This window comes from Tachypleus tridentatus, chromosome 13 (assembly GCF_004210375.1).
Source record: "Tachypleus tridentatus isolate NWPU-2018 chromosome 13, ASM421037v1, whole genome shotgun sequence".
Classification (NCBI taxonomy): Eukaryota; Metazoa; Arthropoda; class Merostomata; order Xiphosura; family Limulidae; genus Tachypleus; species Tachypleus tridentatus.
Window position 1 is genome coordinate 237401818 of NC_134837.1, and position 23585 is coordinate 237425402.

A 23585-nucleotide genomic window follows, 5' to 3' on the forward strand; every position below is an offset into this window, starting at 1 on the left:
AAAAAAAAAGTCGTCATCATGTTCCAGAAAAAAAAGTCTGCAACATTATTCAGAAGAATTTCGTTCTGGAAAAGTGACAAGTCGCGTGTTGCTTCCACGTATGTTGCATATCCCAATCAACTGGAAAATTAAGCAGGTATTCATACTATTCCATTCGAAGATAAAGCGGTCAAGTCGCCGGACGCACCTAAGAATTTCTGTGCGACATATCTGTTGAAACGGATATTAAGAAACCGTACAATGAAAGAATTATGGAATGCATTCATTCGAATATGGTATCTTTTGAGCATGACAAACTTATAACGGAGTCTTTTACAGTAGAATCCGCGCTGTGGAGCTAGTGTCAACGTGTACAGTCGTCAGAGAAGTTTTATGTTTGTTTGGAAACCAGCACAAAGCTACACATGGGCTATCTGTGCTCTGCCCATCACGGGTATCGAAAACTGGTTTCTAGCGTTGTAAGTCTGCAGACATACCGCTGTGCCATCTGAGGGCATGTCGGATAAGCAAAACCGAAAGTGGCTATCAGGACAGTGACAGCATGGTAAGGTTCCGCATTCATTTTACCATAATGTACTTAACTGTTCTACAACAATATATATTTATATTTGGAATTAACATTACGAAGATAGCCATAAATTTGGTTTTTTAATGTAGGTTAAAAAATCTTGTGTAAGTAGAAACTGAGCAAGCCACGTAGGAGGAATAAAATTCACATTATTTAAATATAGTTCGTTGTAACCATGTAAAAATGACAAAGATTTTTTAACGTAATGTTAGTTATCTATTCCTTAATCTTTCTCACTAATTAAACCTGTTAACTAATACCACCCTTATAAGATGGCTCATAAGGGGATTTATCTTTGTAATCAGCAGGTTTGTTTACCCAGTCGTTAAATTAGATACCCCTATAACTTTGGACGTTATAAATACACACACACATCGTTTATGAAAACCTATTCTAATTCTTGAGATTACAATGAATTATTGTCAAGGTTCAGTTGACTAATCTCATTTACAAACAACCATATAAAAAGCGAATAGCTACTGTGAGCTAAAATAGTTGAACCATTTCGAAATATTTTACAACCAGTATCGACGTAGAACCAGAGCACCGATAACAGGTTTTCTTTAGCCAATTTTATGTTCTTCCTTTTTTATAAACACAAGTACGAAAAATACAGTGTTGGGTGTCTACAAAAGGTTCGTATAAATCCTTCATCAGTGTTTATACAATAACGAGATATCGTACATTGTCTAATTTTCCAATCAAAATCTCTTAAAACTGTTGTTTAGTGCTAAATATGACACAATACATAATTTATTATTTGTGTTTGTGCTTTATTCTGCTGGAGATATCGAACAACGAATTATTTATTATATATATATATATACGCTATACTTGATTAAAATCGTCTTACAGAAACTACGGTTTTACGAAGCCTTTCATGTGTAGTTTTACTGAACACAGACTAAATTTGTTCATGTAAACTTGATTGATCGGTTCTGTAATCGTTTTTAAGTTTTTAGTTAAATAAATTAACCCACACTAAAATAACAACAATTCCAAAAATATATTACTAAAACCAAATTCATGGAAATGGTGTTCTAATAACATATTATGGTTGCAATATTTTTCAAGATATCAAAATTTCTTCACTTTTTCTCCATTATTTTGATAATAATATTTCAATAAACAACTTTTATTATCACTGATCTTTCATCAGATATTTTTGTCACAGTCTTTCAATACGTTGTAGGTATGCAGTACTAGCCAGAATGATTTTGCTAGACGTAAACGTTTAACAATGATTTTACTAGTGGTAAATGTTTAACAATGATTTTACTAATTTTTCATAAAGGCGGTCTTTAGACTACTTTTAACATATAGTAGTATTTAATACAGTATTGTTCCTTTAACTTCCACATATTGGTTACTATTATTTTAGGATATCCTAACCAACAATAATACACATATTTTTAGTGATACAAGATGGTTACACTGTGTGTGTTTTTAGTTTTAGATTTTGTAGCTAAGTTATGATATAATATTTATTTTGCAACAACAAGAGCGTGTTTCTTTTTCCTGTTTATCATACAGTGACACTCCACGTATCTGGTTATTTGCACCCGCACACGAGAGAACGCCATTGCATCACATCAGATGAAATGTGACATAACTACAATAAATCACTTGTAACATTAATTATTGAGCGGGTCATATATCTTAGAAGATCCGCGTTATAATTCAGGTTACATGATGTTTAGTTGTAAACGTTTTGTCTATACACTTGTTAACTCATTATTTTTAAGTCTTCCCAGCATCTCTAACTCATTAGGAGAAAGTTGGCGACAAGTAAACCGGGACTTGTCCTCAATCCGAAAAGTTTATAACCGGGTAATGGGGCCGCCTTTGTCCACTGTGCAGTCTATTCAATCACCACAGTTAAAAGTTAAGTAGCTAGGATTTAGCATCAAACGGTTCACGTGTTTTAGTACGGCCGGTTTGTAAAAGTAGATTTTGAAAGTGCTATAGTTCTGTACTTTACACGTAAGACTCGTGATTAAGTCAGTTTGTTCTTTTGTTTACTAAATGTCCATTGATTTACATTTTAATATCGAAATATTCCTTATATATTCGCCATAGCTTCAACATTTTACTTCGAAGTTACAGATATTTACGCGGGGCTATGAGTTTTTCGGCAATATTGATCAGTTTGACGCTGCTCACGTGTGTGGTTCATGGTCAGTTTTTCAGCAAATCTCAAGCGAATTCTATTCCTCGTATGGGCAGAAGGTCTGCCCTCTATGAGATCAGGGTAAGTTTTGAGAGTCATTTTCTATTGTTGTAAGTAAGATTTTTTGTTACAGTGACGTTAGGCACAGCTGCGTAAAAAACAAACAAACAAATCAAACTTCCCGATATTGATATTAAACGAAACAATCATCAGATTGTATTTAAATAAGACAGAGAAGTAGGACTGTATTTCAAATCTCAGTTTTAATGGTTATTTTTTGTTCTTCATCTAACTGTGAAGGTCGACTAAAAGCCAACAAAGTTGGTAAATATACTGACCAAACAAGTCGAACTCGACTTTTGTGTGTGCAGAAAATATCTAAATATTAAGAGTAGATTTTTCGGAACAAGTTAGTTAACAAATGCTTTTTCAATATATCTGTACACAAGTATGAATTTCTCTGAACATTCTGTATATAAATAGATGGATTTTTTTTTATTCTGAAAAGGCTATGTCTGCGTAAAAACATCTGAATTTTTCCAAACATGTCTTTATAATGTATAAAAACGTTGTTTCCTCTGAATATTCTGCATACAAACACGTGGAAAATTTTGAAAATGTTATTTGTATATACAAAAATATGCACCTTTTTCAACGTGCCTGTATACTCATTTCAATACACAAACTGGATTTGCGCAAAATTTGACAAAGTGTTGTATAGATTTTTAACTCACATGAATAGCCAATGTAAAATACATTTCCTCGTCATGAATAAATTAACTGTCTTTCTTTATACCTCTATCGTTGCTGAATCTCATTTCACATTTCTGTGCAATTCTATATGATTTTACTGTATGTTTTGTGATGTTTTTACACACACTGAACTGGTATATTTAAGTGGCAAACTGAATGATGCATCGTGTTTTACATTAATTTTTTTTATGATTCTACAGTAATACAGTCGGAACTTACCTTTTTTTCCCCAGAGAGCAAAGGAACGTCAAATTCTTACAAATGTAGTGACTTTCTTGAAAGAAAACGACCTCGATGACGACGGAGCTCTGTCATTGGTGGAATTACTGAACAGTCCCTTGAGAAATTTCATTACTCTCAAAAACATTGATTATCTTATTAACAATTCAGGGACGTTGTCCAAAGGTAATTATTTTAGGATCATTGTTTATATATTAAATGCAAAACTAATAATAGCAATAAAAACGCCCAAATGTATCACCAAGCTATACATACACACATGTGTATATCTTTTGGTTCTAAAATAACTAGGGTTGGGCTAACGTAAAAAAAGAAGTGCGCGTGGCAATTTTTTTTCTCTTCTAACACGCGCTATATTTTACTGGTTTTGATACAGTTAATTTTAATTTTATAGTTCTTTAATTATGAAAATATACAACACAGGTAACCATATAACAATTTTATTTTAATAACTTTCGAAAATAGGAAAATAATTATAAGCTTACTATTGTAATTTGCGATTACAATGTAATACTTTTCGATGCTCATTATGAATCAAATAAACTGGAATCTTGCGACAGTTAAGTCATTTAAGGGCAGAATGTAATCCAGCGGCCAGCTGCCCAACTGTAGAGCTGAAGTTCTATGGTTCGCGTCCCCTTACAGTCATGCATACACATAAAAAAAATCCATATCCGCACACTGGGATCGTTCATGTGTTATAAGAATATTGATGAAATACAATTATTTGGCTTGATAAGACGATCCCGAGAGTTGGCGGTAGATGGTTTGTCTTTTCATGGTCTATTCTTTCAAAATTATAGATAAATCTGTGTGAAATCCAAGTAAAGAAAAACTAAGTGTTCCTTGTGCATGCGTTTTGAATCTCTATGGTTTTAACACTACTTATAGACATAAGAGCTTAGCAATAATTATAGTACGAATGAAGACCAAAAACGTTTTTAAACAATCTCACTGACTAATTCACTTCCTCAACTCATGTTTAAGATGTTTGTTTGTTTTTTGTTTGTTTTGAATTTCGCGCAAAGCTACTCGAGGGCTATCTGCGCTAGCCGTCCCTAATTTAGCAGTGTAAGACTAGAGGAAAGGCAACTAGTCATCACCACCCTCCGAAAACTCTTGGGCTACTCTTTTACCAACGAATAGTGGGATTGGCCGTCACATTATAACGCCCCCACGGCTACATGTTTAAGAAATTGTGGTTTCTACCGACAGTGACCATGATTGTAAAGTCAAGGTTAATGTATGATGGATTTTATAAAATGTTAATTTATTTTTAAAATGACTACATTTATTTGTTATTGTCAATTGAAGAGTATTATTAAGATATGGACAGATATTTTCTAAATTTTTTGCCAGTGAAAGACACTTTAGTTACTTTGTTTCTATGTTAAAGTCTATATTATTGTTAAAATCACCAAATTTATCTAAACACAAAAATTAACCATAATTAAAGGACACTCAGCCTTTAGAACATTCTAAAATAAACTAAAAGATTAAATGAACTCTTTTTTGTTCAGAAAAATTATTCTAGGAACACCGAAAAAGCTAAGATATGTGTGAACATTTCTATACTTGGTGATGTATCATAATAGTATACCACCTTTAAGGATAAGTTTTCAAAGACTGATGGAGGATTGGCTATTAATAAGGGTATTTTCTTTAAAATATTTTTGCTTTCTCGTTTTTTAAACCAAGATCAGAAATATGCTTTGTATTTGTTGTAATATAATAGAAAAATAACGTTGGGTTATTAACTCTTTTTATGGTATCAAAATCCATTACAAACTAGAATAGAAATTTTCCAAAATAACCGAAAAGTTTACCCTTCTTAAGTATTTGAACATGTTAGTCTTTTAATTCAGATGTGAAAAATCAAAATTATTTCCGAAAAAAAAAGAACAAGAAATTTAATACACTTGTGACTCATATGCGATAATCTAAAAATTGTAAATTGAAATCTACCAAAATACATTAGTGTGACATCCAAGTTACGTACGATGCAATAACTTGTGACTTCATCGTAAGTCCTACACATTTTCTTATTTTTATATACAGATAATATATGGAACTTTGTTTTCGGAAAAGAATAATAATAATAACAAAATAACATTTTCCCTGATTCATTTAATATAAATAAAGATTCCAAGCTGAAAAGTTAGTTGTTCTGAGACTAATTTATGTGTATTTTTATAATTGTTTGGTTCGCTTTCATGTTTAGCTCAACGATTCATACGAATTATGATTTAAAACAGAGATGAAAATTATATGATCGTTTATTGAGGGTATCAGGCTTAAAATAAAACAAAGAAAACGTTGACATTTTAAATTCTTTCTCTCCCAGAAATACAGATGTTTCGAAACATTTACAAAATAAATAAAATTATTTTAAAATGAAGTATTTGAAGAACAAAAAATCAAAGCTAAAAAGTAATCCAAAATATAGAAATAAAAGGTCATCCTTCAAACTAACTAAAGGCAGGTTTCTTCCAAGTTAATGTTAAAGAAACTCACATAACTGTAAAAAAGTAAGAAAATATCTAGTATAATTGTTGAAATATATAGGTGTTTTAAAATACAAGTTTATTTTTACAATTTCATTTTTAAAGCAATTTTTGTTTTTGTATTTTTTAAGGTGGTGAAAGCAACAAGATATCTAACAAAAACTGACAATATCATTGTTCACGAAAACAAATGCAAATCAATGGATATTCCATGGAGATCTTATTTGTAAACTGTAAAGAGTTGTGTTTATATTCATCCCACGTGTTCTATTTATAAACTTTTATTTCTTTACTATTTCATCAAAAATAATTTTAACTCTTTATATAAATGTATTCATATATATTATTGTGACGAATGTAACTTCTTCAAGTATTTTATTCTCGTTTTGTGATTGCACTGTAGTTAACTTGTACTATATAATTGATGAGACACGATATCATAAAAATTTGTATATATTGAGTTGATGCGCATGTATCGCTGAGGGATCACAGAACTTCCTGCGTATATCGGTGGTTATAGTGTAATGAATTGTTGAAGTATGAATTATTAAACTAAATATGTTTCTCGAGTTTACTTTCTTTATTATTGACAGTTAACTCTTACACTGAACACCGATTATAAGTACTAATTATTTTGCCCAAGTTTTGTAAAAGAAATAGAATGATTTTCGTTGTAGTTATGAACATTTAAATAAACTAGTAAATATGAATTACACTTGAAATGTCTGTAGCAAAATATCAGTATCATTAATTAAAAAACAAAAAGACACGAGAAGAAAAAGTTTTTTCTAGAAGTATCCAGTAACACGTCTTCCAAGACTGTTTGAAAGTTCTCAAAACCACGCGCGTTGGCCTTCCAACCAGAGTTCGAATCCGCAGAATAACACAAAATGTTATTCGTACTTTAAGTTGTGGCTGCGTTACAAGAATGATAATCAGTCTTCTAGCGTAAATTGCTGATGGTGGGTGGTAGAACGCTGTTGACTAGCTGTATTCTCTGTGAAGTGGCGGATAATGTTTGTAACTTTACCATAACTACAAATTGCTAATTACTAAATTTAATTTTACGTTAAAAGGTCAAGGTATCGAAAAGTTGCAACCATGAAGATGCACTTTAATTCACGTAATTAAGTTATTTATATATTCGAGTATCAATTTCTAGAGAAAGAATTGAAATCAGGTTTAAGAATTTAATTCTCTCGACACTATTACTGTTTGTTTAGAATTACGCACAAAACTAGACAATGGGCTATGCCCACCACGGGTATCGAAACCAGGTTTCTAGCCAGTATTACTGAGGTACATGACTTAGAATAAGATATCTATCTATTTTGAAGCATTAGCTTCTACCAAGTCTATAAACAGGTTTTCAATTTCTATGATGGACAGCGCACTTACAGTCCATTGTGTAGCTTTGTGCTTAAAAACAATCAAACCAACTAAGCACTAGCTAAAAAAAACAAAACAGCAACCGAATGAAAATTTAAAGTAGAGAGAAATTTTATGGATGAAAACCATTCTGAATTTAGAATATATATATAAGCAATACGTCAATTGTGACATATCAAGGACAAGCCACCAGCTTTAAAAAACATCCCAAATTCATTATGTGGTTTTTTATAGAGGCTTGGCGCCAACCTTAAAATGTCACGTGGTTCGTAATTTATCTTACCACATCAGAAGTCAAATGTTTTCGTTAAAGACACATCGAAAAATTCAACATTCTCAGAGTTTAGGATCTGTATATTTTGTTTGTTTTTGAATTTCGCGCAAAGCTACACGAGGGCTATTTACGCTAGTCATCCCTAATTTAACAGTGTAAGACTAGAGGGAAGGCAGCTAGTCATCACTACCCACCGCCAACTCTTGGGCTACTCTTTTACAAACGAAGAGTGGGATTGACCGTCACATTATAACGCACAAACGGCTGAAAAGGATGAGCATGTTTGGTGTGACGGGGATTCGAACCCGCGACTCTTAAATTACGAGTCGAGTGCCTTAACCACCTGGCCATGTCGAGCTCTGTATATTTTGCCAAAGGCTATGTGTAAAACTTTACGGAATCCTCTATTGATACGGAATGCCGTTTACTAACAGAAGAAATTATTTAACACCTAGCATGACGATTTAAATATAATACTGCCTACAAAACCTCTATAACAATGTGGTTAACCAGTTACGTAATGTGTCAAACAAATAAAATGATAATTTATTTTTGTCGTCAAGTAAAGTAATGAAATCTAGGAAATAGATGTAGAAATATCTTACACTATTATAAACATGAATATAATAGCTGAAACATCGTAATAAGAAAACATAATATAAACGTATACTAAATTTATTTGTTTTGTGACTTGGGATGTAAAATTGGACATTTATTTTGTTTTATCGCAAAACTACATAATGAGCTTACGCTCTCTGCTCTCTGTTCATTGCGGAGGTTCGAATTCTGTACTTTAGCATTATAAAGCCATAAACTTGTTACGGACTCATTGGAGAATTTTTTTTTAGTGTTCGAGGACATTTTTCTAAGAAAACATAAGGCTAAAGTAAGGATACAAAAATATATTTTCGTAAGTAACATTAGTTGTTAAAGAAAAACTGAACAATCAACTCACCTTAATTAAGCTTACCAATAAAATCTTATTTAAGTTGCCCAAAGCGTAAGACTAGTTTTGTTTAGTAATATAATGAAGACAGAAACTTTAGAAAATTTTCTGAAATAAATTTGACTTTTACAAATTAGTTTAGAATTTTTGTGCAAAGTTACACAATGGAAATCTGAGTTATTAGTCCCTAACTTTTAACTCAAAGACTAAAGCGAATATAGCTAACCAACAGAACCCACCACCAGCTCTTGGAATGCTCTTGTCTAACCGAGTGATGGAATTAGACTTGCTTTGTAGCGTATCCATAATTCCAAAGTACTAGGCAAGCTTCTGTAGCAGCGAGACGCAAACAACGAATCCTCGGAATTCACAGCCCGAACATGCTAACTCTGTTCTGGTGATATGAACAAAGAAACAAAGGTTTATGTTGCTCATTTATCAAAATGCTTATCATAGTCAACATTTACACCAACAGAATCTTCTCAGTGTGATGTGTGTTTTAGCACAGTGGGCCCAGTTTTATGTTGCATCACTCTGCGTCGTTTCATTAATAGAGCGTTCACCTCAGCATCAAATAACGTTGCCTCGTTTCATTACTAGAGCGATTCAATGTCGTAAACTACGTTATCAAGCGCAGTGTTCGCAAAGTACTGCATGATATTGTATTACCAGTCTCATACGGTAATTCTAAATGAACTGTTTCCCTCTACAAATTTGGAGTCCTCTTGATTTTAACTGTGTTATGACAAAAAAAAATAGAGATTGCACGCAATGTTAAACAGGTTTAAAACAAGCGATTCGATACATGAAACAGTGAACACGTACGAGAATAATATTATGGATAAGTAACTGTCCTGGACTGGGAAAATAAGGCATTATATATTCAATTATAGAATGCTATTATCCTCAGGTCATGTGCTACCTACGTCGGTAATTTCCACAGAAAAATAAGAGAAGATATATTCTCAACGTAAAATCTGATCTGCGAATAAAAATGATCGTTACTTGCTATCCGTCTCTATATAATAAAACACACAATATACTGTAGGTAAATGATCCATAACAACAAATAACTGGGATAAAAAGAACTTCCCTGACCAATGTTCTACTTTGAACTTGTACTGTACGCCAAATCTGAGGAATAAATTAGCTAAACTTTATAAGACTTCACCTTACGAAATAAAGAAAGTAGAAAATATCAGATGCGTCTGCATATTACATTCTGTCTGCTTGTATATTACATCATGAAAACCACAATTAAAAAGTATAAACAAGGAAATGACATGAAGGCTGTTTCTCACACGCACTCTTTGGCTTCGTTACTGTTTGTCTTCTGAAATGAAAGATACATTTAAGAAGTCTATGATGTTGTCACTAGTAACAGATATGGTTGCTAGATGCTCAAGTTTATTTGTTATTTTACGATGGGTCGATGGAAGGTTCAGTTTGTTTGAATTTTTTGAAAATCTGCACGAGGTCTATCTGTGCTAGCTGTTCCTAAATTAGCAGGGAAGGCCACAGCTAACTCTTTTACCAACGAATAATGGGATTGATTTTCACATTATAACTCTCCCACATCTGAAAGTACGAGTATATTTGGTGGGACGGAGATTCAAACCTGCGACCCTTACCACTTGGCCTTGCCAGGCCGCGGTTATAAAGAATATAATTCGTGTTATAGTGTCATTTATAGAACTTGCTCCATACACTGTGCTTCGAAAGTTGTTTTTTGTATCATAAAGTATTTTTTACATCGTAATATGTTATTGCTACAATTAATTTTCGATATAGCACCATAAGAGAAAATAACTGAGTTTAATTGTGAAAAATACTGCAATATTTTGTATAGCAATAAAATATATAAACACTCAAATAAAACAAAAATATATATTGTAAAAATGTGTTATACTCGTATGCTCCTTGTTGATCTAACTGAAAGAAACAAAGATGTCTCCTTGGTATATTACAGCGCAGAGACAACATGAATGTAAAATGACACGCGACCTTCCTTTTACGTGCGATAAGTATGAATTTACCGGCCCAGTATGGTCAGGTGATTAAAGCACTCGAATCGCAATCTGAGGATCGCAGGCTCGAATCCCGGCCTTATCAAACATGCTCCTTCTTTCAGCCGTGTAGGAGTTATAATTCATTCGTAAGAGAGTAGTCTAAGAGCTGGAGGTGATTGGTAATATCTTCCTGCTTTCCCTCGAGTTTTAGACTTCTAAACTATGGAAGGCTAGGACAGATAGCCTTTGTTTATCTTTGCGTGAAATTCAAAATAAATTTATCAAGTCTGACTGTTTTCTTTCGCATATTCGCACTAAGTTAAACAAGGGCTATCTGTCCGTACTTTTTAACCTATAGACTAGACAAAAGATCGTTAATCAAAAACATCATTGTCAACTCTAATGTTACTATGATCTACTGGTTATGTGTGCCACTCCTATAACACAGTCACGGCTGCAAAGTGCGGATCACGTCTTTATTTACGGAGAAACGATATGCGCATAGGCACTGTGATCTACAGTCCAGCACACTAGCTACTAGGCCATGCACATATAAACTTGTGAAAAGAAGGATGTGGTATCGCCCACTTCGTATCGAAAATTTTTTAAAACTACGTATGATGTCAATAATCTTGAAATAGAAAACAATCTTACAGCTTTACTCTCAACCTAAGAAACATTGAAATAAAAAAGGAAATATTGTATAAATAATCAAATAATGAAGCCATATAATTTGAAAAGCAATAATGTAATACTTTAACAGGATTAGGGATAAGATATATTGTACTTTAAGTTGCAACGTTTAATAGTGATATGCAACTACTCTATATAGGTAAATTACGTCTTCTATTTATTCATTCGTCCTTCGGAAAAACCGAACGTTTCAAATCTTTGCTACCAATAGATGGCAGTAAAGTATACCACACAGTTTACTGTCAGATTTGGACAAAACCATTACACTTATATTAAAATATTCTATTTATATAACACAGAAACCATGTTTCAAGAACAAAGATCAATGACTAAAATTCAAAATTACTTACTTAGGTAGAAAAATACCAATACTAGCCGTTTCGAAATACAAAAATATACTAAACTCCAAATCAATTTATCCTTGAAGGACGAAGACAAAGCGCTTCACCTTAAAATAATATAGATAATAATGTTGGAAATTAGGGTATTTACATTCTAGTACTGAATAACCATAACTAAACAGACGTTGGATTTTCAAGATAATACAAATAAATGAACACCAGACTCTCATTGCATCATCGCATAGGAAACCTACATATGTACTCGGGAAACTTTATTCAAAACGAAAAAAGATTAGATGCATAGATTTTCTTCGTCAAATCTGTTTAGCGCTTAATAATTTAATTACAGCTGATCATATTCCATTCTTTGCATTTCCAATAAAAAAATACGTTTTGATTGAGCTTCGGTCCGATTTACAAACTAATTAATTCATGATATGGTGTATGTACGTAGTGAATAAAAAAAGTTGAGTCGAGCGAAAACACTTTCTGAGAACTTTTTTACTCATTCGAACATTTTTAACAAGAGGTATAAATTTCTACAAAATATCACTCAAGTACTTAATAATTGATTGAAACTAAAAATTAAATGACTAGAAGTTGTCTCTACAAACTTGCTTCTGCCCTTTTCAAATTGTTCCAGTGGAAGAACAATTTAAAATAACGTTTAAAAAATAATAATAACTTATCATATGATAATCCATAAGTAGTTCGGAATATTGAAAAGTTCTGCAGTAGGTCCATCTCAAGGACATTAATAACAGAACCGAAACTGATGACTTCTAGACATGGTCGGATCTTCAATCACATATAGTCTATCTTTATTTGCCAAATCAAAGCCATTGAGAATTGGCTGTAGTGGTGGCTTTATTCAGAACGTTTCGCATACTGACAGACCTGGAGAAGTACCCAATGTTAATGGTTGCTGTGTCAATTAGGAACTATATTATTTCCGTTGTACTTTAACAGACAAACAGTAAGATTCATCAAACCGTAAGTAAGCTCAGCCAGCCATTAAACCTTTTGGCACAAGCTTTCTATTAAACTTCATAAAGCTGGTGGCCTGACCCTACTTGGTTCCACCAGTTTTCAAAACGTTTTAGCAACAGCATTTACCACTTGCTGTTGGCTCTCTTGTACTCTCTGAGCCATTTATTCAAAATCAATAGCCTTGCTATACCAGTAGTATCGACATTTCAAAGTATGTTTCTGGAAACAGCAAATATATTTTTCTTCCACAATGTCACCAAACATTGAGGATGAAATTTTTATCTCACTCAGTTGGACTTGTGGCTGTGGAAAAAGCCATTATTCTATGGATTATTGGTCAATGTCTACAAGTGGAAGGTCCATGCTCTAAAGCAACATAAGAACTCATCAGTTGGCTCTTGTGACTTCTTGTTTATGACCTATGTTCGCCCTCCCAGGATACTTCAAAGTTGGGAGAGGCTCATTAATGCCCACCCATTATTCACTAACTTCACCATTGACACCCCAGTCTCTCTTGGCCAGTTTCAGGAGGTCTCAGCTAGAAATAGAGTTGTATTGCCCTGGATAAAGTGTCTGGAACTCACCAGATGTTGCACCACCATAAAGACTATCAGATGTTCATACTTTTCTGACAATGAGACTGATTCTCAGAGGAAAAAGCTTAATTTGTCATTCTATCATTAGCATTTCTCTCTCCCCAATCTGAAGTATCAGCACAATAAAAGTTATAGATCTTCCCAACTTCAGAAAAAACGTCGTGTACCCCGAAGATAAGATAAAGGAGATTCGAGCAAGGTATATACTATCGAATAATTTTGAGTTTTCTGTGCCAATTCTGTTCATAAAAGTATCTTTTTTAGCACAACCAGTGTGTTTATGTGTATGTGTGTGTGCGTTTAACACAAAAAGTTAGTTATCTACACTGAAAATATAGAAGCTGTTACAAATTTGCGTAGGTTCTACTTAAAATTATAATTTAATACCTTTCTAGAGAGGTTTGGGTTACCCACGTGACTGTTGGTAATTCTCATTGATCATAAGACGTATTCTGATCAACTTGTAGAAAAGGTCGCTATCTACACTTATTCTATGTACAACCTTCCACAAACCTTTCCCACGAGAACATAGAGATGATATCGCAGGTGAATGACATATAACAATAGGTAGCTAGAGAGAAAGAAGCCTAACGACAACTCTGGTCGATATATTTCGTGAATCCGCACATACCTAAATAAATGAAAAACTTGGAAAATTACATATAAACAAATGCATGGTATTCCCACATGCACATTTACATCAGAATAGAAATAAAAAAAATTTATTTCATTATATATTTCTGAAATAAATGTATTTTTAAAACATTGGAAGGAATATCAAAATGGAATATTACTTTCAAGCTCTCTTTTTAGCAGTAATTTAAAAACAACTTATAAGAGTGAAATCCTGAGTTCGATTCTCATAACAGATACAGAACACATAGTTCACTCTACATCATTAACCTAAAATACAGAAACAAAACGTTTATTTCCAATTAATAATATTGAAATGTTGCGTTTATATTGTATTCTAACAACAGAACATTTATATTGTATTCTAACAACGGAGCATGGCCTTCGTTGATTAATTCCCATGTTTTGAAAGTTTATATAACAATCTATTTTTAATCTAGATAGTTGTAAAAATAGATAACAATTCTTAGATAATTAGCTTCAACAGATTTAGCTCTATGTTATGGTCAGTTAATGTTTTGTTGTAAACTTTATTAATTTCTAAACGTTCACTGCAATTCAACATTCATATTGATGTGATATTGGTTTGTACTTATATCTGTCAACTCTCCAATGTAACTGACAGACAAGTCATTATGAATCTCGACTTACAGTCTGTGGATCGCGAGCTCGAATCCCTCTCCCATAAAACATACTCTTCCTCTTAGCCATGGAAGCGTTACAGCGTAACGGTCAATCTCATTATTCGTTCACAAAAGAAAAGCCCAAGTGTTGACTAACTAACTACCTTCCCTCTTGTCTCTCACTGCTTAATTATGGACGGTTGTCGCCGATAGCATTTGCGTAGATTTGCGCGACATTCTACACAAACCAAACGGTAAAGTTCTACATTCCTAGTGTTACCTTCCCTCTTGTCTCTCACTGCTTAATTATGGACGGTTGTCGCCGATAGCATTTGCGTAGATTTGCGCGACATTCTACACAAACCAAACGGTAAAGTTCTACATTCCTAGTGTTTCAACGGTAAATCTGAAGCTTGGACTCTAAAAATAAGGTTTTGATTCTCGTTGTAGGTCATGAGCCAGTATTTAGTTTTTTTTAATTAAAATCCAACCAACACATATGGTAAAAAATATAAAAATAAATAATCCAATCGACAACCCCAGTTTTATTATGAGATTTTTTATAAGTACACAGTTGTTGCTCCCCCCAGTGGTATAGCGGCAAGTCTGTGGATTTATAATGCTAGAGCCCCCCGCTTGTACAACGGTAAGTCTACGCATTACAACGCTAAAATTAGGGGTTCCGTTCTCCTCGGTGGGCTCAGCAGATAGCATGATGTGGCTTTGCTATGAGAAAATACACAACAGACACATATACAACGCTAGAAATCGGGTTTCTATACTGTGGTGGGCAAAGCACAGATTGTGTAGCTTTGTGCTTAATTATAAACAAACAAACACTTGTAGCTGTATTTACATTTTACTAGTTGGAGTACCTGTCCGTTAGAAAGGTGAAATAAAAATTAATTTGTAACAAAGGATAGAAAATTGTGCTTCTATTTTTTATTCAAATAAGAAACGTTAAAAGTGTTAAAAATGTATAAAGGTACCACAACTACAGAAAAAAAAACATATTTTTTTCAATAATTCTAGCAATAGTTGTTACATAGTTTATTCTAATACGGAGGGCCATACGACATTGGTAGTTTTCCGAAATTAGATAGGAAATTCCTCGTGTCATCTTGTGTCAAGTTTGGTGCTGATTGATCAAGAAATGTGGAAATGTATAAGGAACGGATATGTTCACACGTATTGATGTTAAAAACAAATAATCCTAATAGAGTTTGTTTGGGGATATCATAGGTTGTGTGCTGGAGTAGCCTTTGGTAAGCATAATTATCATAGGTTGTGTGCCTTTGGTAAGCATAATTATCATAGGTTGTGTGCCTTTGGTAAGCATAATTATCATAGGTTGTGTGCCTTTGGTAAGCATAAATCATCGAAAATATTCCTTTTCCTTGAACATACTTTCTCAACAGCGTCTCACTTTTTAATTTGGATGAAATATATGTCTGTACTAGTTAATGCACATATTTGATGTTCAAAAGCTTCTTCTTACAAAAATTCAATCTTAAAATTCATCATTTTAAGCAGGTAAATAACAAGTATTAAAAATGTAAAATGTTTTATATGATTTCTTATGTAAAAGCCATGATGCTAATAGAAGTGTGAGTATTAGCAGAAATATATTATCGTTAGTTCGTCGTGACTATATCAAGCTGCTTAAATAAATTACAATTGAAAATTAACCCAGTACTGAAACGTTAATTTAATATGCCGTTTTGACTTTTGTTAATTAGAATGCATTGTTTCATCCTTTGGATACCCTCACTGATATTTTCGGTCATAAACGCAATATGTAACTATATGAGGAGATTAAATTATTTTATGACTGATTACTTCATAGTACGATGCAAAAATTCCAACAATAAACTCACTAGAACACGATATTCCGAATTCAAAACAAAATTGAGTTTGTAATTCAATTTTCTTTTAATCAGTGATGTCGAGAAAACCCACTTGTAGAGAAATATATATGTAAAAAACGGCTCGTTTGGGTTGAGAATATATTTTACGTAGAGGAGTGAACAACGTTTCGACCTTCTTCGGTCATCGTCAGGTTCACAAAGTTGTCTTCTTTCTGTTGGTTGTTTTTGGTTGTTTTCTTGTTTTTGTTTTCTGTAGAAAGTATCACAAGTCTCCTGGCAAGATCTTCTAAACATGTTTTGATTTCTAAGGTTGGAATGTACCTTTGTGCTATTGCAAAGTTGAGTCCTTTGTTAAGTAGATGTATCTCGTCTGACGATGACCGAAGAAGGTCGAAACGTTGTTCACTCCTCTACGTAGAATATTTTCTCAACCCAAACGAGCCGTTTTTACATATATTTTTCTCAACTTTCTTTTGTTTATTGCAAAAACACAATTTCTTCCAAAACAATCATAGTTCTACACAAGTCATGCTCTATAATTACAGAAGGAAGCACTTAGAGTCGAGACATTCTCATATAGTAAGTTACTAACATACTTGAATAACTCTGGCTATAAATAAATGACCATTTCGCTAATATATTATGAACTTTAATGTATAATTTCTATAGTTTAATATCTTTCCACTTCTAGTTTTAAAAAAATCACAAACATTATAGGAATGTTCAGTTCTGGATATATAAATAAAGTTATAAGAAACTTACAAACTAAGTTAAACAAAGAGTCTGTGAAAATCAAGAGCAAAGCAAGACTATTCAAACAAAAAACAATGTGTTTAGAACTATTATGATTATGCATATAAGTTAAAGCCAAAATGAACACTCAAACATAGATTAGAAACAAATACAAATAAATTAAATTAAATTCTGAGTATATTGTGGCCTTTCAGTGGCACAGCAGAATGTCTACGGCCTTAAAACGATAGAATCATGGTTTCGATACCCGTGGTGGTTAGAGTACAGATAGCTTACTGAGAAGCTTTGTGTTTAAATTAACAACAGTATGAATGGTAAAGGTTTTCAAATACGTAACATGCGCACGAATGTATACTTACAAAAATATCTACAAATTGTGTGTTTAAAAAAAAACGTAAATAAATTCATCTAAAGTCAGCGCATTTTTTTAGTGAAGTAATATTAAATTTTATTTAAAACTTAATATTTGTTTTCTCTGTATTATGACACTAGCAAGTCTACTTCAACACATAGGGTACTTCGGAAGGTAAGGCTTTCACCGAAATAAGGTGTGTCACCCAGTAAATCATGAACGTTGTTGGCAAAGGTTAATTTTGTGAAAGACTATTAAAAGTTAGACACTTAATTAACACTATTATGTTCTACATTATATTATTTAAACAGTATTATATCTGAAGAATTTTTGTATTAATAGAAGCATAGCAGTTAATAATATTTTAATTACTTGATTTTAAAAATAATCGAATATAATTATATTTAGTACTTTTACTGAATTCGATCGATTTAAGAAATGAAATAAAACGTTTCGCTATCATAGAGATTAATTTGTGTTACTATTTTTTCTACTTTTAAGATTGGGTGTTTTGTCTTTATTAGTATTAGTTGTAAACAGGTTCAAGTTTGATTTTTAGAAAAATAGATTATTTCATTTGCATGATAAACTAGTAAAAAACAGGGTCGGAGAGAACGTAGTCCATTGCTACTAAAGGTTTATTCAAATACTGCCAAAAATGTTTCATGGTTAACAGAATTCTTCGAGAAAAGGTGTGAAACACGTACACCAATTCAATTTGGGTTTTAGTTCTGATATGGGGCCTGGCATGGCCAAGCGCGTTAAGGCGTGCGACTCGTAATCTGAGGGTCGCGGGTTCGCATCCGCGTCGCGCCAAACATGCTCGTCCTCCCAGCCGTGGGGGCGTTATTATGTTACGGTCAATTCCACTATTCGTTGGTAAAAGAGTAGCCCAAGAGTTGGTGGTGGGTGGTGATGACTAACTGCCTTCCCTCTTGTCTCTGCTAAATTAGGGACGGCTAGCACAGATAGCCCTCGAGTAGCTTTGTGCGAAATTCAAAAACAAACAAACAAAGTTCTGATATGAAGAGATATGTAGTTTCAATGGGATACGGGAATTGGAATAGACAGATAAAGCCAAAATACACGCTGTAATTTAAGAACTATGTCTCTTTTTTTTTTAATTATACACGATGTAGTATGAGTTTGTTTGTTTTTGAATTTCGCGCAAAGCTATATGAAGGCTATCTGCGCTAGCTGTCCCTAATTTAGCAGTGTAAAACTAGAGGGAAGGAAGGAAGCCAGTCATCACCCCTCACTGCTAACTCTTGAGCTATTCATTTACTAACGAATTGTTTGGTGTGACGAGGATTTAAACCCTCGACCCTCAGATTACGAGTCTAGGGTCTTAACCATCTAGCCATGTCGGGCCGTAGTTTGTGTTCTAGTTTTATTTGATTGTGTTCTATGTTTAGTTACTATTAATTTGAACTAGATGTTTGGAATTTAAAAAATTGAACAAGATATTACCATGGATTATCATCGGGCGCTGCCTAGGTGCCAAATTGTTGAAGATTCTAGCGCCCTTCCCCTCCCGTGACACAGTGAAATGTCTGCGGACTTCCAACACTAAAATTCGTATTTTTATACCCGTGGTTGGCATACACAGAGAGTCCATTGTGGAACTTTGTGCCAAATTACAAATAATGAATAGGTTCTAGCTTGAGTGATGAGTAAGGACGTAGCTACAATTTCTGCCTAGAACACCAGCTAAGCTATTATAGGTCCTGTTTGTAATAAAATCATTATAACACTTCGAAAACAACCCAAAAGTTTAAATACCGGTGTTTAGTTCATTATATCGGAAAAAGGATTATGTTTCAACTTGCAGTATTAATGTGTAAATAACTTATATTCTTTAGATAATAAAGAATGGTTAATTAGTACTGGAACAAAGAAAAAAATTAAATTATATTTAGTTTATTAGCTCAGAGCTACACACATGCCTATCTATATTTTGTTCACAGTGACGAATCAAATTCCGAATTTTAGTGTAGTAAATTTACCGATAACCTTACAGAAGACATCAGATTGAAATATTCAATTCAAACACATGACAAATGAATTTCAGCTTTTAATTAAAGCCTAAATGTGTAGGGGAATCTAAAATATTTAATTAAATTAAGCAGTTCGGGTCCGGCACAGATATTCTATTCACTAAATTAAGGGCCCGACATGGCCAGGTGGGTTAAGGCGTTTGACTTGTAATTTGAGGGTCGCGGGTTCGAATCTCCGTCACACCAAACATGCTCGCCCTTTCAGTCATTGTGGCGTTATAATGTACAGTCAATCCCACTATTCGTTGGTAAAAGAGTAGCCCAAGAGTTGGCGGTGGCTGGTGATAACCATTTGCCTTCCCTCTAGTCTTACACTGCTAAATTAGGGACGGCTAAAGCAGATAACCCTCGAGTAGCTTTGCGCGAAATTCGAAAACAAAACAAACAAACACTAAATTAAAAATTTCCAAACCAAGTAATTTTGAACGATTTTTTTTCAAAATATTTGAAAATGCTTAATGTATTCTGTTTGATTAGTTGTTCGCTTGTCGCTAAAATATGTTTTTCATGATTTTACAATAAAAACATCCTATTTTCGTGTATGACAGTAAAATAAATAAATGAATGAACGGGTTTAAACTATAGAGTGCCATGCTATTTTTGTAAATTCCAATGTTCATGACGCTTCTAAATTAAGAGGTTCAAAATTTTTAACTTCCATGTTCTGAATACAAACCACTTTTCAACTCCGTGAGAGTCATTTCTATTATCTAGCTCCAAATCGTGAGAGGTCAAATACCTTGTGATACTTGGTTCTGCTAATTGTTTGTTTTTGAATTTCGCGCAGAGCTACACGAAGGCTATCTGCGCAAGCCGTCCCTAATTTAGCAGTGTAAGACTGGAGTGAAGGCAGTTTGTCATCACTACCCATCGCCAACGAACAGTGGAATTGACCGTCGCATTATAACGCCCCACGGCTAATAAAGCGAATATGTTTGATGTGTCAGGGACTCGAACGCGCAGGCGTCTGATTACGAGACGAGCGTTCTAACCACTTGGCCGTGCTGGGACGGTCGAGATCGCTCAAATATCTTATGGTACTTAATTATGCTAATTGTTTGTTTGCTTTTGAATTGAGAATATAGTTCTCTGTGATGACAGATTTGTGTTCCATATGGTATCGCTGGTACAATATCACAAATCGTATCCATGCTACTAACATTATATCATGACAAGAACCGTTTCTATTTAATAAAATCGACAAAGAATATTTTGATAAAGTAACTCTAAACCCAAAAGTACTCCACTAAAACTTTCCAGTAGGACCTCAACAGCGGCCATGGAAACTAATAAATTTATATAATACTTATTGTATTGATTATTTAAATAAAATCTATATAGTCGATGCTCTTTGCATGATGGTTTAATGTGGGAGAAAATATTGTTTATAATTTATTAAACATATGAGTGACTGACAATCTGGTTAATTTTTGTAGCCCTTATGGATTTGGGTATCTAGAATATATTTTGTTATTAGTATTAGAGTTACAAAAATATAGTTAAAATAACATTACAATTTTCTGTTTTTTCTTCTGGAAAATTTTAACTTTATAGAAATAATAAATATATCATATACTTTATTTCTTTTTCGTGCTTGCGATTACGTCGATTTTTTTAAAAGTTTTGTTTTGAATTTCGCACAAAGCTACTCGAGGGCTATCTGTGCTAGCCGTCCCTAATTTTACAGTGTAATTTTTTTTTAAAGTAAAGCATCTAAAAATATTATAGTTTCTTGTTTTTGTTTTATGGGTTTAAGTTATATATCACAAGATGGAGTAGTTCGATAAGATAAGCCTTTTTTTCTAAAGCTTAATACGACTTTATACGACGTAGTTATTTCTATAAGCCATATTCTTGATGTCCCCCAATTATTCAGCTGTAAGCCCACACACTTATAACTGAAATCCAGAGATCGATTCCCTGAGAGGGACAGAATTCAAATAGCCTGTTCTGTAGTTTTGCACTAAAGAAAACAAACAATACGTTTTTGGTATATAACATAGCATTAAGATAGTCATATTGATAACATATGTCTTTTAACTATTTTAGTCTTTGCAATATTAAATAAAATATCTAAGTTTCTGAGCTATCTTTAATGCTTTCGTCTTATATATTGCAAGTAAATGGTAGAATGTAAGGTACTAGCGACGTAAAATGGATTCATGCGTAGGTCGTAATTGTCTTTATCTCGTAAATAGTTAAGTAACATATGCAGTAAAGGTGACACAAATTATCTCATTCTAGAAAGTATTAAGATAGGTTAATATTGCCAAGAATATATGCCAGGTTGCATGAAATATCCAGTATTTAAAAGAAACACTTGTGATTCAAAACAGTAGGAGGACGAATGGCTTACAAACCAAAAATTCATTTGTTGGATAATAATAATAATAGAATTATTATGGAAATAACCCAAAGTCAAATGTATTGAATATTGATTACAACGGTCTCAGAACTTTTACTTATTGAATATTTACTTGACTTCTGTATTAATCACTTTCGATTTCTCAATGGTATTTAAAAATTTTGATGTATTTTTATAGTCACCGCGGTATACTACAAAAAATAGTAAAAATACTGATAGATTTCCTTTCTTAAGTCTACTTTTTAAATATAAAAGTCATCAAGATAAAATGTTCAAATGCAGTATATTAGCTACGAAAAGGAAATTATAACATTTCCCACTATTCTTCTATTATCATATTATTGATATGACAATTTTAATTTTATAAATAAACGAATTTATTTATAGTTTCACATTTAACTAATTTTTTTTATGTTGTGGCTCTGTATACATTGTTTACACGTGGAATCAAAACGTTGTTTTTATCGAATGTTGAAAGTATTTTTTCAGTTATTTGCTTTTTTATTAAGATCTGCACATATAAATGGTAAATCAATTTTTAAGTATGATACATATTCTAACTTGTTTATATTTTTAAGCGAGAAAAAAAAAAACACATGACCCGGCATAGCCAGGTGGGTTAAGACGTTCGACTCGTAATCTGCGGGTCGTGGTTCGAATCCGCGTCGCACCAAACATGCTCGCCCTTTCAGCCGCGAGGGCATTATAATGTTACGGTTAATCCCACTATTCGTTGGTAAAAAAGTAGCCCAAACGTTGGCGATGGGTGGTGATGACTAGCGGCCTTCCCTCTAGTCTTACACTGCTAACTTAGGGACGGCTAGCGCAGATAGCCCTTGTGTAGCTTTGCTCGAAATTCAAAACAAACAAACACATACGCACATACAGTTACTTTACGTGGAATACAAATATAACATTCAGGTAATGAACTGTGATTTATAAACTTTTTAATCGCAACCAATCAATTCGGAGTGTCTAGACTCAGGGGTGAAATTCATACATTCACACAGGTACTCGTTTGGTTGAAGTGGATCTGTTTTGAAAAATAAAATAATCTACATGCAAACAAATAAACAAAAAGACAAAGCAGCTCATATAAGTCCCAATACTACTATCGCCTTACAAAATAAGTTATGGCACTCAGAACAAGCGAGGATTGACAAAATTTCACCACCGTCTAGGATACATATTATAATAAATTCACCTAACATGCTGAGGGTCGAGAATGCTCTAACAACAGAGTATCTCAACCCTGAAAGATAATACTGGTAGATTTTAGTGATAAACTGTATTATAGAGTCTCTAGTTTTGTATAAGATAATTACATTTTATTTGTTTTTTAAAATCAAGTTCAAAGCCAAACTTGTTACTTTTACTATAATGCAGTACAGTGAGGAATAACATATTACTTTCGAAATGTGTTTTCCTTAACATGGAAATGTTTGCATAAAACTTTATCTC

General features: G+C 33.2%; 1 protein-coding gene across 2 annotated transcripts; it reads left to right on the forward strand.

Moving 5' to 3' along the window:
• Positions 1–381: 381 nt before the first annotated feature.
• LOC143237397 (uncharacterized) lies at positions 382–6804 on the forward strand. 2 transcript variants are annotated; one of them, XM_076476618.1, is made up of 4 exons: positions 382–544; positions 2648–2819; positions 3725–3896; positions 6367–6804. In XM_076476618.1, exons 2-4 carry the CDS (start codon positions 2691–2693, stop codon positions 6399–6401), a joined length of 336 nt encoding a protein of 111 aa, XP_076332733.1. In that variant the 5' UTR covers positions 382–544; positions 2648–2690; the 3' UTR covers positions 6402–6804. The 2 variants fall into 2 exon arrangements, with proteins under 2 accessions (XP_076332733.1, XP_076332732.1); XM_076476617.1 differs by lacking the exon at positions 382–544 and adding an exon at positions 990–1203.
• The last annotated feature ends 16781 nt before the right edge of the window (positions 6805–23585 follow it).